At 42.0% G+C, this 16678-nt stretch overlaps 1 protein-coding gene across 9 annotated transcripts in view; it reads left to right on the top strand.

The window, feature by feature from the left end:
- Positions 1–16678, top strand: part of TBC1D5 (TBC1 domain family member 5) — a 645101-nt gene that overhangs the window by 252725 nt on the left and 375698 nt on the right. For all 9 annotated transcript variants that reach the window (XM_056519933.1, XM_056519937.1, XM_056519936.1 and 6 more), the window contains one exon: positions 2279–2399. In XM_056519933.1, the coding sequence (XP_056375908.1) occupies positions 2306–2399 (94 nt within the window). In that variant the 5' untranslated portion in view covers positions 2279–2305. The remainder of the gene's footprint in view (positions 1–2278; positions 2400–16678) is intronic.

The following is a 16678-nucleotide window of genomic DNA, read 5'->3' as shown; positions in this document are numbered from 1 at the left end:
TTTTTTTTCTGTCGCTTATTCTGTCTAATGGTTCGTGCGACAGAATTTAGGCACAAAACCTGACAAAAAGTAGGAATCCTGTTAGTAAATAAGGGCCATTATGATTCATAACTTTAAAAAGTGGACAGGACCTGAGTAACTAGTCATTGGGGTAGATACCGGCAGCTGCTCTCTACCCCGCCAGCACTGAGTGATGTGTCTCTTACTATACACAAATAGGTAGAGACGTACCACTTGGCCAGCGGGGCGGGGACCAGCTCTAATGACTACTGTATTTTTCTCCGTATAAGACGCACATTTTCTTCCCCAAAACTGGGGGGAAAAAGTCGGTGCGTCTTATACGGCGAATACACCCCTATCGCGGCGGTCCCTGCGGCCATCAACGGCCGGGACCCGCGACTAATACAGGACATCACCGATCGCGGTGATGCCCTGTATTAACCCTTCAGACGCGGCGATCAAAGCTGACCGCCGCTTCTGAAGGGAAAGTGACACTAACCCGGCTGTTCAGTCGGGCTGTTCGGGACGACCGCGATTTCACCGCGGCAGTCCTGAACAGCCCGACTGAATAGCCGGGTTAGTGCTTACAGGACACTGAAGGGGAACCTTACCTGCCTCCTCGGTGTCTTCTCCGTTAAGGGATCCCCTGTATGGCCGGCGCTCACCTTCCTCGTCATCACGTCGTCGCGTACGTGCGTCGGCGTGCGTAACGACGTGATGGCGGCGACGGAGAGCGAGGATACCCGGCCGGCAGCAGAGACGTTCCGGAGTGACGGGGGCACGGCGACAGCGATGGAGCGACATCCAGGGCAGCGGTGACGGGTCCGGAGCGGCGGGGACACGTGAGTATTACCTCCTATGCAGTGGTCTTCAATCTGGGGACCTCCAGATGTTGAAAAACTACAACTCCCAGCATGCCCGGACAGCCAACGGCTGTCCAGGCATGCTGGGAGTTGTAGTTTTGCAACATCTGGAGGTCTGCAGGTTGAAGACCACTATTGGGTTCAAAATATTTAATGCACCTAAAAATAGGGTGCGTCTTATACGCCGGTGCGTCCTATAGGACGAAAAATACAGTACGTACTTTGGTCCCGGCGGCTTTTTTAAACTATGATTTCTATTCCTGCAGTTTGAGCAGCCTAAAACAGGTGAGAGGTTCCCTTTAGCATAAAATACACTTTACGAGTTGCAGTCTTTTTGATCAAGTAAAAGTGTGTTTACTGCTGTTAAATGCTAAGTTCACACCTGCGTTGGAAACTCCATTATGGGCCTCCATCACAGATGAGATGAAGTTAAAGAGTTATTGGAGTATCAGAAAATTGTATTTAAAATAAGACTATCACCCCAAGGTATATAACTTACTAATGTTATCACAAATTGTACTCGCTTCAGTTGGCTTTTGCGTGCATCACTGCTGACAGGAAGTTGTGTAATTCTTTCATTTTCTGTGCGGTATAATCTCTAGCTCCCTGGCTCATCCCTTTATCCCGATGCAACTAATCCTCATTTGCGGTCTCAGGATGGATGTTGTTTTTGTGTTCTATCCCCGCCTCCCGAGTGATGTCATCACTTCTGACCAGCCTCTTCAGCCTTCATCATTGTCTCCTGTCATACACTTGAACATATACAGTATTGGGGACGTTTATTAATGTTGTCTTCAGAAAGTGTGATTTGAAGCCGTTTACTTTTGCTTTGGTTTTGCTTATGTGCAACACATTTATCATACTATCACAGGGGGGGGGGGTTGATAAACTTGGTGCATGTGAGCAAAAAAAAACTATAAATTATTGCAGAACACAATTTTGCATGATTCCTTCTCTTATCTGTGACTTTTTTGCACTTGTTGTGTGACTTTTCAAAAGTGCTGGGAGTTGTAGTTTTGCAACAGCTAGAGGCACCCTGGTTGAAAAACAGTGCCCTATATCAATGTTTACCAAACAGTGTGTCTCCAGCTGTTGCAAAACTACAACTCCTAGCATTGTCTGGTCCTGCTAGGAGTTGTAGTTTTGCAACAGCTGGAAATACAGCTGTTTGGAAAACTCTGCCTTATATCTCTATTGGAACATTTAGGGAGAATAAGGTGTGTTTATACCAAGCTGCCATGTGCTGGACAAGGCAGAGGAGCTGACAGGGAATGAATAGCAGGTGCTGAAACATCACTGATTCTGCTTTTTAGCTGTATTTTCCTGAAATGACAGTATCACGACTAACACTGATTTCTGAATCATTTCTATATCGTCCAGTTAATCATTTACAAATGTTCCTTTTTTTCTTTTAGAGCAACTTCTTTCATGTGAATTGCAAAATGCAAGAACCTGCACCCCAAAGTCGCCATCCTTTGCAGTCTGAAGAAGTTGGGTTTGACCCGTTGCAGAGTGATCTAGGCAAGCATGATATAGGTAAGAGGCTAGGGAAGAAATTATGTTACATGCCACATTAAGATAGAGATGTGTTAATCCCATGAGGCTTACATCACACTATATGGAAAATACATGAACCTTGATGAAGTCAACAACCTGCCGCTGTGCATTTAAAGGCGTGCATAATATCGCCTTGTTTATTGCACTCTTCTCACTGAAAACAGTGGCTGACATTTATCAAGTATAGTGTCCAGTACCCTTTTTCTCACACCTTTGGTTCACTCTCACATTTGCGCATCGTGCGCCAAAGTTATTAATATGGTGCAGCGACATTGTTACATATCGCATACAAGTACTTTGGTGGGAATATTGAACTTTAAACCACCTTATTCCTGGCGTGTGCAGCAATCCCCTCACGTCATAAAATTAGTGTCCGCTTGTTTTCCATCTACTTTCTTCAAAGTCTGTATATTAAGCAGAACGAAAGTTAGTGGCACAGTCTGGGGCACGGAGGGCAGAGCCGACTCCTTCATCTTCCACTGCCAACCTTCACACTGCAAGTATGGAGGTGGACTCATTCGCTGAGGAGATTGTTGATGACGAAGTTGATGATGACACTACAGATAAATCTCCAATGCAGACTTGAGGGCGTCACTGTTTGCCAAAAAGTGTGTCTCCAAGTGTTGCACTACTACAACTCTCAGCTTTCCCAGACAGCCAGAGGCATGCTGGGAGTTGTATCTTTGTGGCAACAGGAGACAAACAGATGCACTGCTGTGCTTGCAGACACTGATCAATGCTGTGCCATAGGAGCCTATAGCACATCATTGATCAGTGTTATCGGCGCTCCATTACTACAGCCTGCTAAGGCTGCAGCATGACTGTAGGCAGGTACGGGACCTCCGCTCGTCCTCTCAGATGATTTTAACCCGGTGGGATCTTGCCCATGGTGTCCCAATCAGTTCCACTGAGCTACCGGCACCTTTTTTAGGCATTATCAACATTGATCTGCGTGATGTCCGGCATTAGCTACTAAGAAGAGAACTCCGCTCCTGAGCTCTCTTCCTACACCCCCGCTCCACAGCTGCCCCTTATCTAAATGGCGGCCAGCTGTAGTATCGTTAACCTCCTCCCAGCGCTAGGCAGTGCTGGGAGGAGTAACAGTGACACTTATATCAGAGAGGTCGGGCCGCGCTGCACGGAGGATGAGCATGCATCTGCCTACGGGACCGGGACTATGATCTCAGGCTGCAGTGTCTGATATAGACTCCTGTGCTTTGCGGCTCGGCCTCTCCAGAATGAATAGTCGCAAAATGTTGTGACGGATGAAATCGCTATATCGCAATCTGCAATTATCGCGATTCGATGCAGATTGTGATATATTGTGCAGCCCTGGTGTAAGCAAACGATCAGGAAATGACTATCAGGACTTCGAAAATGAGAATTTACATTATGGAGGTTCAAACATGCCACCTCAGAGATGGTGTAAGATTTCTGATCTAAATAGGGTATTGCGCCCAAGTTTGCGCCTTTTAACAGAATGCGCAGTTAATAAATAAATGTCAACAGCATCTGCAAAAAATCAAAACGTACGGGACGGCAAATAGGACTATAACGTCAAAATGAAAAGGCGCAATAAGAGCTGGGAGCGCCAAACTAGCGCCAAAGGTAGACAAAAAAAAAGCTCCAAAAAATATGCTAAATGTCAGCTAGTGAATTTTTATTTGCACCAAATCTTGACTTACTTTTATAGCATGGTGTTCTATGGTATTTTGTCGATCCATAAGTAAATAAATGCTTTATTTCTGTGTGATTGACACGAGGCATTCTTTTCATTACAGAAACCATAAAATCAAATTAAAGTAATTGTAGTTAAAGTTTGCAGTTCTTTCAATTTAGGGTAATAATAAGCTGTAATCCTACTGAGAGCTGCATGGGGAGAGGAAACTGTCTGTGATTATGTGTGTCACTGTGCCTCCGATTCTTCACTCACTCGCTAGCAGTGACAACATAGTTTGAGGAAGTGATGAGCCTAACAAGCTGCTTGAAACGTGATCCTTGTCGCGAAAACATTCTGCAAGTAGTCTGTTATACACCATGACACCTAAACTAATTTTCCAGTCATTGAACATGTGCATCTGGAACCAAGCAAGTGAAATTTATTTGTAATCTTAAATCTAAAATAACTGTGTTGTGCATTCCGCTGAAGTCTCACGCTGAACGTGCCATGCACAGCATTTTTACATCTGATCATTGCTTGTATTATTGAGGCTACAGCTAGGAGAAGGTAAAGCATTGCCTGTATTGGGTGGAATCCTGAGAATTACTTTTCGGTATGTACTACATTATAGACATCAGGTGTATCAATCATTTTTAAAGGGGTACTCCGCCCCTAGACATCTTATCCCCTATCCAAAGGATAGGGGATAAGATGTCAGATCGCCGCGGTCCCGCTGCTGGGGACCCCCGGGATCTGACATCTTATCCCCTATCCTTTGGATAGGGGATAAGATAAGAGTTCGCTCTGTGCGTAATGACGGGCGATACAGGGGACGGAGCAGCATGACGTCATGGCTCCGCCCCTCGTAACATCACGGCCCATACCTTTAATGCACCGCCACGCCCCCTCCCATAGACTTGTATTGAAAGGGGCGGGCCATGACATCACGAGGGGCGGGGCTGTGACATAACGATGCTGCGGCCCGTCATTACGTGCAGAGCGAACTCGCTCTGTGCTGTAATGATAGCACGGTGCTGCAGCGGGGATCCCCGGGGTCCCCAGCAGCGGGACCGCGGCGATCTGACATCTTATCCCCTATCCTTTGGATAGGGGATAAGATGTCTAGGGGCGGAGTACCTCTTTAAGTAAAATGCTTCTAATAAGTATCTTCAGGTATAAGCTTTTTTCCATAACTATTTTTTCTTTGTTGTCCTGTAAATCGTAGTATAACCATCATTTTGATTGAAGAAAGGAACAATGGTCCAGCGCTGATCTTCAGCGCAGCGCAGTTTCAGATCTTCATTGCAGTAAAATCAAGCATTGTACCATTATGATTGGATGAAGATTGATTGGATGTACATGCATTGTAGGTTATGGCTGCTGGTGAAAGAGGGACAACCCCATATTCATATCTGTAAATGTGTACAACTGCACTGCGTGGTTAGTCTGTAAGCGATTTGTACACATTAGCGGCACGTTCTCAAACTAACAGGGCTGCTTTAGGGAGGCAAGTCCTGTGAGTTAATCTATAGGAGGAGCGGGCATAAGGGAGAGAGCGGCGTTGGTGCCCCGGGTCATAGCAGACCCCATGCCCCGCCTCTTTGACTCTCGAATACACTTGTGCTTGTTGCGCAAGAAAAATCTATACAAACCAATAGAATTGCTGCCTAGAAATATGGAATATGAGTCATATTGCTTACTTTGCCTGGATTGGTGACCAACAATCAAGTAGTGCAGGGTTAATGTGGGCTGACGGAACCAAATCAAAGAGGATTTATTCACCAAGATGCAGCACGTTTTGTTGCGCATGCACAGCTTCCTCAGGCATGACAAGACCAGGTAAGGTGGATACTTACAGTATATAGCAAAAAATTTACTATTTCCTACTCAATACAATTCAGAGAGTTTCATAGGAATGCTAAATAACAATGATGTTAATAAATCCGTAATAATTATACATATATAAAATATACAACAATCCATATCAAATCATACCTAAAGCATACAAAAAAAATTATATAAAGAAATTATATTAAAAAAATTATATATAAGAAAAAAATAATCAAAATAAAATGTACATACGTATAAGAATATTAATTTATATGTGTATCGCGTGTACTACTACATAAAGTAGACTCAATTAATGGACATTTTCTTTGGTTTCATTAAGATCCTGTGGGAACAATGTAGCCGACTGAAAAATCCAAAATGATTCAAGATTAATGAGTCGTTGATATCAATTTGGGACATTTCTGGAATAATTTCCAATATTACTAGTCGTAAGCAGGGGCGTAGCTAGAAACCATAGGGCCCCGATGTGAAAAATTGTCCTGGGCCCCCCAGGAGAAGTACTAGTAGAAATCTGACCAGAATTGTTCAGTCTCCAAATCAAAAAATATCAGAAGAATTTTCTAGAAGAAGAAGATTTCTACTAGAACTTTTTTTAAACAGGTGTTAAAGGGGTACTCCACTGGAAAACATTTCTTTTTGACCACAGTGCACTCTGCTGACACCTTTTAGGAACTGTCCAGAGTAGGAACAAATCCTCATAGAAAACCTATCCCGCGCTGGACAGTTCTTAAAATGGACAGAGGTGTCAACAGAGAGCACTGTGGTCAGACAGAAAGGAAATTCAAAAAGAAAAGAACTTCCTGTGGATCATAACAGCAGCTCATAAGTACTGGAAGGATTAAGATTTTTTTAATAGAAGTAATTTACAAATCTGTTTAACTTTCTGGCCCCAGTTGATTAAAAAAAAAAATGTTTTCCGGTGGAGTACCCCTTTAATAATTTTCTAGATTATAGGAGTGCTCATTATCCTAACTGGCTGATAAACATCCCATATGGACAGTATTTGCGGATATGCAAGAATTGTACAACTGACATAGATTTCATTGCCCAGGTAGCCATCTTGAGGGAACATGTTTTGGCTAAAGGATTTTCGGATTATTAATCACAGATGCCTACCATAGGGTGAGATCTATAAAACAATCAGATCTCACTACTTCCAAAAATTAAACTAAAGGCGACTGTCCGACTAAAACTCCGGAAAATAAATTTAGATATAATTTTATTACACAGTGTAATTGTGAAGCAAGTGAAATAAAAAGAATTTTGAGACATAACTGGCCTATTATTTTAAACGATCCAGTCCTTAAAGGAGTAGTCCAGTGGTGAACAACTTATCACCTATCCTAAGGATAGGGGATAAGTTTGAGATCGCGGGGGGTCCAAGCGCTGGGGCCCCCTGTGATCTCCTGTACGGAGCCCCGATAGCCTGCGGGAAGGGGGCGTGTTGACCTCCGCACGAGGCGGCGGCCGACACGCCCCCTCAATACAACTCTATGGCAGAGCCGAAGCGCTGCCTTCGGCAATCTCCGGCTCTGCCATAGAGATGTATTGAGGGGGCGTGTCGGCCGTCGCTTCGTGCGGGGGTCGACACCCGCTATCTGGTCGGAGAGCCGGGGCCCTGTACAGAGAGATCGCAGGGGGCCCCAGCGGTCGGACCCCCCGCGATCTCAAACTTATAGCCCTATCCATAGGATAGGGGATAAGTTTTTCACCACTGGACTACCCCTTTAAAGGAATTGTTCCTAAAAATCCTGGAGTTACATTTAGGCGCTCCAGAAACTTTCAGAATTTGGTAGCTCCTAACAGATTTTAAGAGAAAAATTAAAATAGTGATAATAAGAATTTTGCTAGTCTTACTATAAGAACTGTATCTATATCAATAGGTTATTCACCCTGTAATAAAAATCGTTGCTTCTGCTGTGCTATGATCAGGGAAGGGGTTACTATGTTTGAATGTTTTCAGACGGGTAATACTTCCCCTATCATTCACTCAGTTAATGGTGAAACCCGCTTTGCCATTTACCTTATATCTTGCAGCTGTCGTCTGCAGTACGTTGGCCGCACGGTGCAGACAGTGCGGTCACGTATTTGCAAACATAGGTCCAACATTAAAAATAGTTTACTGCTCCACAGTATCTCGAGGCATTTCACTACTGTACATAGCAATAATATGGAATCCTTATGACTAGTAATATTGGAAATAATTCCAGAAAATGTCCCAAATCGTTATCAACGACTCATTATTGGGGATCATTTTGAATTTAAGTAGGCTACATTATCCCTCCAGGGTCCTGATGAAACCATAAAGAATGTCTGTTAATTGCGTCTATTTTAATTTAACGGTATATGTGATACACATATATATTTATATTTTTATACGTTTGTACATTTTATTCAGATTATTTTTTCTTAAATATATAAAAAAAATTATATAAAAACGTATAACTTTTTTGTATGCTTTAGGTATGATTTGAAATGGATTGTTGTATATTTTATATATGTATAATTATTATGGTTTTATTAACATCATTGTTATTTAGCATTCCTATAAGACGATCTGAATTTGTATTGAGTAGGACCTAGTTAATTTTCTTGCCATATAAGTATCCACCTTACCTGGTTTTGTCATGCCTGAGGAAGCTGCGCATGCGCAGCGAAATGCGTTGTATCTTGGTGAATAAATCCTCTTTTATAGTTCCTGCAGTGTTTGATCTGGTTTCATCAGCACCACATTAATTGTTGTTTTGAAGCCTGCACTACCTGAATGTTGATCCGAGAGCTGGAGGGCGGCAGAGGTATCCTGCTGTAGTCTTGACATACATACATCATTTTTATGCACATTTTTATGCAAATTATGTAGTTTCCAGCTCCTTGTCATGTGACACGTGGCGTGGACTTCCTGGCCGCATTGGAGACAATGACGGCAGGTACACTCGGTATACAGCACACAGGTGAGACCCAGTTCTGACTACATAAGCTTTGATTGATTTAATTAGTTCATACACATGTTATTGATGTGTGTATATATATATATATATATATATATATATATATATATATACTCACACAACATAGTACACATCACTCCTGAAGAAGCTGTCTTGCAGGACAGCGGAACGCGTGTAGCTGCTGTGTCCCCCCCCCCCCCCCCCGGTAGGTGAGGTAGCCCCAGGTATATATGCATACTATTGTTAGGCGGTACAGTATTAGCTGGTGGAGAGAGCCATATTTGGGATTTTGGTTTGAGTCATGGCATTACTTCACATTCTCATTGATGCTGGGTTTCCTCCACTTTGGTTTTTATTCCAGGGGCCCCTATCAGATGCTTATTGTGTATCCCTAGGGGGGGTTGGTGGTTATTTGGGTTATAACACGTTCTTTGTGTTTTTAATTGGTTTTAAATGTCTATGCTTTTGTTGTGTAATTGAATAAAGACTCATACATTTTTCATATTATTATTGTGGTGTGCATCTATCTATAGTGGCTAACTTTTCTTTCTTTTTTTATATACAGTTCTTGTTGTAGCCACTGATAGCACCCCATTTTTCATTGATATGGTGGTGCCCGTCTTCATATATGCAATTACAATGTAACATTATACTACATATTGCATTGCATGCATTGTTATATACAACTGTTATAATGTTATTAAAGGGGTATTCCAGGCAAAAACTTTTTTTTATATATATATCAACTGGCTCCGGAAAGTTAAACAGATTTGTAAATTACTTCTTTTAAAAAAATCTTAATCCTTCCAATAGTTATTAGCTTCTGAAGTTTTCTGTCTAACTGCTCAATGATGATGTCACATCCCGGGAGCTGTGCATGATGGGAGAATATCCCCATAGGAGCTGGGACGTGAGTCATCAGAAAGCAGTTAGACAGAAAACAGCAACTCAACTTCAGAAGCTAATAACTATTGGAAGGATTAAAAAATTTTAATAGAAGTAATTTACAAATCTGTTTAACTTTCCGGAGCCAGTTGATATATAAAAATAAGTTTTTGCCTGGAATACCCCTTTAATATGGCATGCAAAATCAAAACGAATTATTAGAATAAAAGAATGCAGCTGTTTATGTGGGATTGGGGCACTGGAGCTTCAGGTAGGTCCAAATATGTTTTAAAGTAAAGCCGGGGGAGGGGGGTTACATTAAGATCACATTTTTGCATCCTTTGTAACATATATGTCAGGATATGTTTGTAACATATACAGTGTATGTAAAACAGGGACTGTGACAGACGGCTTACAGTATCATCTGTCACTCATAGACTAATACAGGATCCATTTAACAGATACATTGTGAGCTGTCTTATGACTTATCCATTAAGTGGATACAGTTCTAACCTTTTCTGTGACGGATGCCACTGTCCTCAGCGGACGGCACGTCATCAGCAACCTGAAAGCAGCAGCTGCATTGGATCCTTAGAGGTGAGTATAGGTCCTTTTTTATGTTTACCCCACACTGAGCCACATATAAATATTTTTATTACAGGAGGGGATGGGTTTAAGGCACAGTAGTTGAGTCATGCCTAATATTTCCTAGACCCTATAGGCTAGATTAGACAAATCTTATGTATGTGCCCTTGTATCTATGGTCAACATTTGCAACAAATCCTCTGTTTTCATCGAAGCAAACAGAAAAGAAATAAGGGTCTTCGAAATCCCCCTAAGAGGAACTGTAGCTTCCTTTATAATCCCAGCCTGGTAGTTCTCAGCACTATAATTAAAGTACATCACATTTAATTTTTAAGAACTGATTTTTATTATGTTTTGTTGTAAAGTGCAGACGTGTAAATCAAAATGAACAATATCTTCTGCTCTGTAATGAAAAAATAAAGTGAACTTAAAATCTATCATGTGCGCAGCAGGTGTACAGAGGAAATCCAGAATTTCCTATTTTCACCATTTAAACCTTTTTATGTTTCCTTAATTATTTGGCCATAGTTTAGCAGCGTACAGTATGAGTGATACTTATGTGGACAGGATCGGACTGGCCCACCATAGGACCTTCTGTTGAGCCTTAGTTGTGACAAAATAATAGGCCCTTAGTACAACAGGACTCAAACGGTCCAGTAGACAATTTTCCCATTTGGAGATGACATTAGAGTCATTAGTAAGATATATTCACAAATGTGGTCAGATTACTTTTGGGCAGCACAATCACTTACCCCTGTGCAAGTAGAGTGTGTGCCAGGCTTAGGTGGTTCACCTTCCTTCTTCCAACCAAAGATCTGATCCAGACAGGTCATTGACAGCTGGCACACTGTTGTTATCTGATCGCGCTAGTGTACTGATTTTATTTAAAGATAACTTATTAGACCTTGTTCAGACCTTTATATATACATTTATTTTCTGCATGTGCGATGATAACAATATCGTTTTCAATCAAATGAAAGGTAGACAATGGAGAGTAGGCCCTCAGAATCATTTTCTCTGGCGACTACGTAATATCTTACATGTATGATGTAAATATTGCCGCTGGTCCACAGCACTCGAGCAGTGAGATCTTATATACAGTTAATTAAACTGTCTATGGGGGGATATATTATTAGTGATAGAGTAGTTTTGTTGTCTATATTAAATAATAATAATTAAGCAAAGATTTGTGCCTTTTAACGTGATGTAGTTGTAAGTTCTTTTGTACAAAGATGTGTTATAGAAAATGTTTCCCAATTTGCTTTGCAGTGGGAATGTGTCTATGAAATGCGTCTTTTAACATTTAGGTGCTGGCTTACAAAACTGGATGTGGACTATATATTAGAAAAGCCATTATTTAATAAAAATGGTGCATGTACGTTGCCACCACACAACAAAAAAGGCAGAAAAACATTTACTCAACATTGATGCATTCCTCCCTATGTGTTGTTATTGAGCAGTTACAGAATTTGTTGAGTTGATTAAGACCTAATTCTATCAAGTTATATCAAGGTCAGGGATAAGGGAGGAGTACCACCATATATATCCAGAGCATGAAACTCGCACTTCTTAAAATATTTTAATCACAATTTTTCAGTCTTCATAGGGACTTATATATGGAGTCTTTTGATTGGAAACCACTGAACGCCGCTGTGTTACTGGGGGGCAGGGGGGGGGGGTGTTCTGCTTCTTCAGTTAATGTGGTGCATTTTATTTACTCTAATACAGCCTATGGTCCTGTGGGTGTTGCAGCATGTTGCACTGTATAGTAGTACAGTTAAGGTTATTGTGTAACATGCTGGGAGTTGTAGTTTTGGTTCGTGTCAGCTGCAGAGCCATAGGCTGTGTCAAGGAATACTGGGAATTGCAGTTAGTAACTACAACACCCAGCATGGCCTGATGCAGCCTATAGCTCTGCAGCTGACCCGAACCAAAACTACAACTCCCAGCATGTTACACTTTATAGTTCTACAGTTTAGGTTACGGTGCAACATGCTGGGAGTTGTAGTTTTGGTTCGGGCGTGTTTGCGTGCATCCGTGGGGCTCTTGGTCGGCGGATGAGTATGAAGGGGATGGGATTCTGAGGGTGCAATTCAGTGCGGGGGGCAGAAACCACTAAAAATAAATAAATAAAAATTAGCACAACTGGCAGCAGCACTTGTCAGTCTGCCCCTGTACAAAACATACATACACATATACATACACCGGCCACTGCCCCCTATATCATACATTACATACATACATCATACATACAGACACATCATACATAAATACACCTACCGCTGCCCCCCCATCATACATTACATACACACATCATACACACATCATACACACATCACACACAGACAGGCATCATACACACATCACACATACGCTCAAACCATACATATGCACACATCATACATACACCCGCCGCTGATACACCCCCCCCCCCCTAATTATACATTACATACAATACAACCCCCCTTCCCACCACCTGCATGCTCGGCCTCCTCACCTGAGCTTCACACTCATCTGCTTCTACATTACACAAGAAGCGGGGAGAGCGAGGACGAACACAGCTCCGTACAAAGCTCCTCCCCTCCCCCGCACACAGCTCTATCCCCCTCCTCCTGCTCTGTCTCCACAGGACCTCATCTACCACGGAGAGGCTGCAAGTTTGCATGGGGAAAACACAGAGCGGGGGGGGGGGGATGAGGAGAGGACGCACTGCACGGGGCTGGGGAGGATTTCTGTGTGTGAAGGAGGACAGACTGCACTGCACGGGCTGGTGAGGATTTCTGTGTGCAGGAGGACAGACTGCACTGCACGGGCTGGGGAGGATTTCTGTGTTTGAAGGAGGACAGACTGCACTGCACGGGTTGGTGAGGATTTCTGTGTGAAGGAGGACAGACTGCACTGCACGGGCTGGTGAGGATTTCTGTGTGCAGGAGGACAGACTGCACTGCACGGGCTGGTGAGGATTTCTGTGTGCAGGAGGACAGACTGCACTGCACGGGCTGGTGAGGATTTCTGTGTGCAGGAGGACAGACTGCACTGCACGGGCTGGTGAGGATTTCTGTGTGTGAAGGAGGACGGACTGCACTGCACGGGCTGGTGAGGATTTCTGTGTGCAGGAGGACAGACTGCACTGCACGGGCTGGTGAGGATTTCTGTGTGCAGGAGGACAGACTGCACTGCACGGGCTGGTGAGGATTTCTGTGTGCAGGAGGACAGACTGCACTGCACGGGCTGGTGAGGATTTCTGTGTGCAGGAGGACAGACTGCACTGCACGGGCTGGTGAGGATTTCTGTGTGTGAAGGAGGACAGACTGCACTGCACGGGCTGGTGAGGATTTCTGTGTGTGAAGGAGGACAGACTGCACTGCACGGGCTGGTTCGTGAATTTTTCACCTCGCACCCGGTGTGAGGTGCAGACTTGCATCGGCTCCTGCGCCTCACACCGGCATTAAAGAAAAATAAGGGGGAAGTCGGTCTGTCCCTGCTTTCCCGATACAGTGCTAAATCTATGACAAAGTCACCTGCCCGGCGCCCAAAACTACTTGTCCCGGGCGTCAGGCGATAGGATTTCCACATCCCTGAGCCAGTTACGGTAATTAAAGGAGGAATATCATTAGTTTTATTTCCTGAACAGCTAGCTGCTTGTTTCTGCAGCTCTGGGCCTGGTACTGAGATGACAGTTTTTCTTTGGTGTGGAGACATGTGTTTTTGGTGTTTTTGATTATACTCACCTACCTTAATTCCCTCCAACTGCTGTTCTGACAGCTTCAGGTGCCCACTTGTCACTACCTAGTACCTGTGATGCATCATCTTCACAGGAACTATCACTTTCAGCCAATCACTGGCCAATGGACACCTCAGTCATTGACTAGCTGAGTGTACAGTTATTGGGGGACAATTTGTCACTGAAACCGGAAAGAAGCTGTCATGAGCAGGTTGTGGGAGCTGTCAGAACAGTGCCTGCAAGGAAACAGGGTTAGTGAGTATTACTTATTTGTTTGTTTCTACACCACTCCTGCCATATATAAAAATTATTTATCCTCAGACATCCCCTTTTCAATCAAAATACACTTGTTTTCATATTAAAGTCACTGACTCCAACATGGCTCATGTTTAGTATAGTGTAAAAGATCAATTCAATTAACTGGTTACCTTCCTTTTTAGGAATGTTATTTCTGCTCACAAAGTAAATTCTGTAAAAGCTAAAATTTTGTAAAATCAAATTCAAAATAAAAATCCCTATGCACAATCAATATTCAGTATATTAAACTACTATAACATGGATATTTGGAACATGTGCACTGTATTTCTTTTAATAATTTACTCTCCTGACACCTTTGAGCAGTTTGTAGGGCCGGATCACGGCTCTATTTAGCTGTGATAACATTAAACACCAGAGAAAGCGAAAGTTATTAGGTCTGAATTTATGTTTAAGAGTGCCATTAATTCATTTACCCCAAATGTTCATTAACAATGTAAATGTATGCTGATGTTCCAAGAGACAAGGGAGTGACTAATGACTCCTCACACTAACAACACTTAAAATGAATAGAAACTTAAGATAGCTAATCTTGAAGTAATCAAGGCCCTCATTCAGCCTGGCATCGCTGTATGCTCTAAAACAGCTGTCAACTGATTAAAAAAATTACGATATATATAAAAATCACATATAAATATCTCACATGTACACAGTTCCTCTGCCCTGGAATGCTTTAGCATGAATCTATAATTATAAATTGTGCTTAAGTGTGATTTACGTTGGGCTAAACCACATGCAGAGGCTTACAATCTAGGACGGCTTAATTGTCATGTGCAGGGTGATCTGCTCCGAACATCTCAGCCATTAAATTAGGTTGACACCGGTTTTCTATTAATTGAACATAGATAAAATAGAAGTCAGATTGTTCCGATTAAGACACCATAGTATTAAACAGGGTCAGTACAGTGTTCCTTTAAAGATGAACTTGAATGAGGACCTTGTGGAGGAAATTGCTCCTTTGCATTGTGATGTTTAGCTCTATTACCATGATTCAATACTACACGATGATGTAGAGTTTTTCATTTGGTATCCTTATGTTTGGTTGAGAAGCTGGATTGTTTTTTAGCATACAAGTCTGTACCAATAATACAGTAATATCATGCATTGAAATATTATGATTGTTACCTGATATGGTTGAAGTATATCTGTGTGTAGCTACTGTATATTAATTTAAAATTAAACAGTATAAGTATGGGTTGGGATGGGTTGCAGTATATATGGATCACCAACAATGCTGTAATATAATACGAGTGCTGTCAAATATAACTCCACTAAACCTTCCATGGGTTTTAGTGTTTCTGAGATGCTTACAATGCTGGAATATAATGCCAATGCCAAATCGGTTCTCTAGTATGGGTGGTAACGTGTCTTGGGTAACAATAATACTGCAATATATTGCCAATTCGGTTAAATCACTGGTTACCTGACATGTTGTAGTGCATCAGGTGTGACAATAATGCTGAAATGTCATGTTAAATCACATACGTTATCTGGTATGGATTGTAGTATGTCTGGGTACCAACAGTGTTCCATGCATATGGTTTAATGTCACATTAGTCTCTTGCATATGTTGTATTCATTAAAACCAACAATGCTGGAATAGCATGGCAGTGCTGAAAAATCATACCATAAGTCGCATTATAAAGTTCTGTAGTATTATTCCAGTCACCTAGTATGGGTTGAAATATCTCTGTCCTACCAATAATAAAATAATGCAACTCAAAAGCTAATCTACCCGTTCACCTGTAAGATGCAATGCAATTGATTGCATGGGAACCTACAGTAAAATATCAGATTGCATTATTTTCTCATCGTCTAGGCCCATCCAACAGTAGATTACCTATACCATACCCCCTATTGTTTGCATGGCAGTAGGTAAAAAAGTAATGTATATGAATGAATACATATGATCCTAGCACTCTTGCTTCATCTACTGTCATAAATAAAGTAGCTGGTGCATACAGCAGTTGAATTCAGTCACAGTTCTACAGGATGGATGCTGAAATAATAAGCCAATCAAAAAACAAAAGAACTCGAAGATATTTACCAGCTTGTTCCATAAAGAATATATGCATTATTTTTTTTTCTGCTGATATAGTGGAAATCATGGCACAGCTAAAACATATGGAATGAATTACTTTTAATTTTACAGTCAACCCATAATGAGACCAATTTATTGTAATGTAACAATTTCAGTTTGTTCAAATGTATTCATAGACTTCTACAACTGTCACTATAAGATGCTGATAATAGGGGAATCGGGAACGTTGTGTAAGGGCTTAAAACATGT

The sequence above is a fragment of the Hyla sarda genome, chromosome 5, assembly GCF_029499605.1.
Source record: "Hyla sarda isolate aHylSar1 chromosome 5, aHylSar1.hap1, whole genome shotgun sequence".
Classification (NCBI taxonomy): Eukaryota; Metazoa; Chordata; class Amphibia; order Anura; family Hylidae; genus Hyla; species Hyla sarda.
Note: the sequence above shows the minus strand (reverse complement) of the source record. Positions and strands in the feature narration are given on the sequence as shown.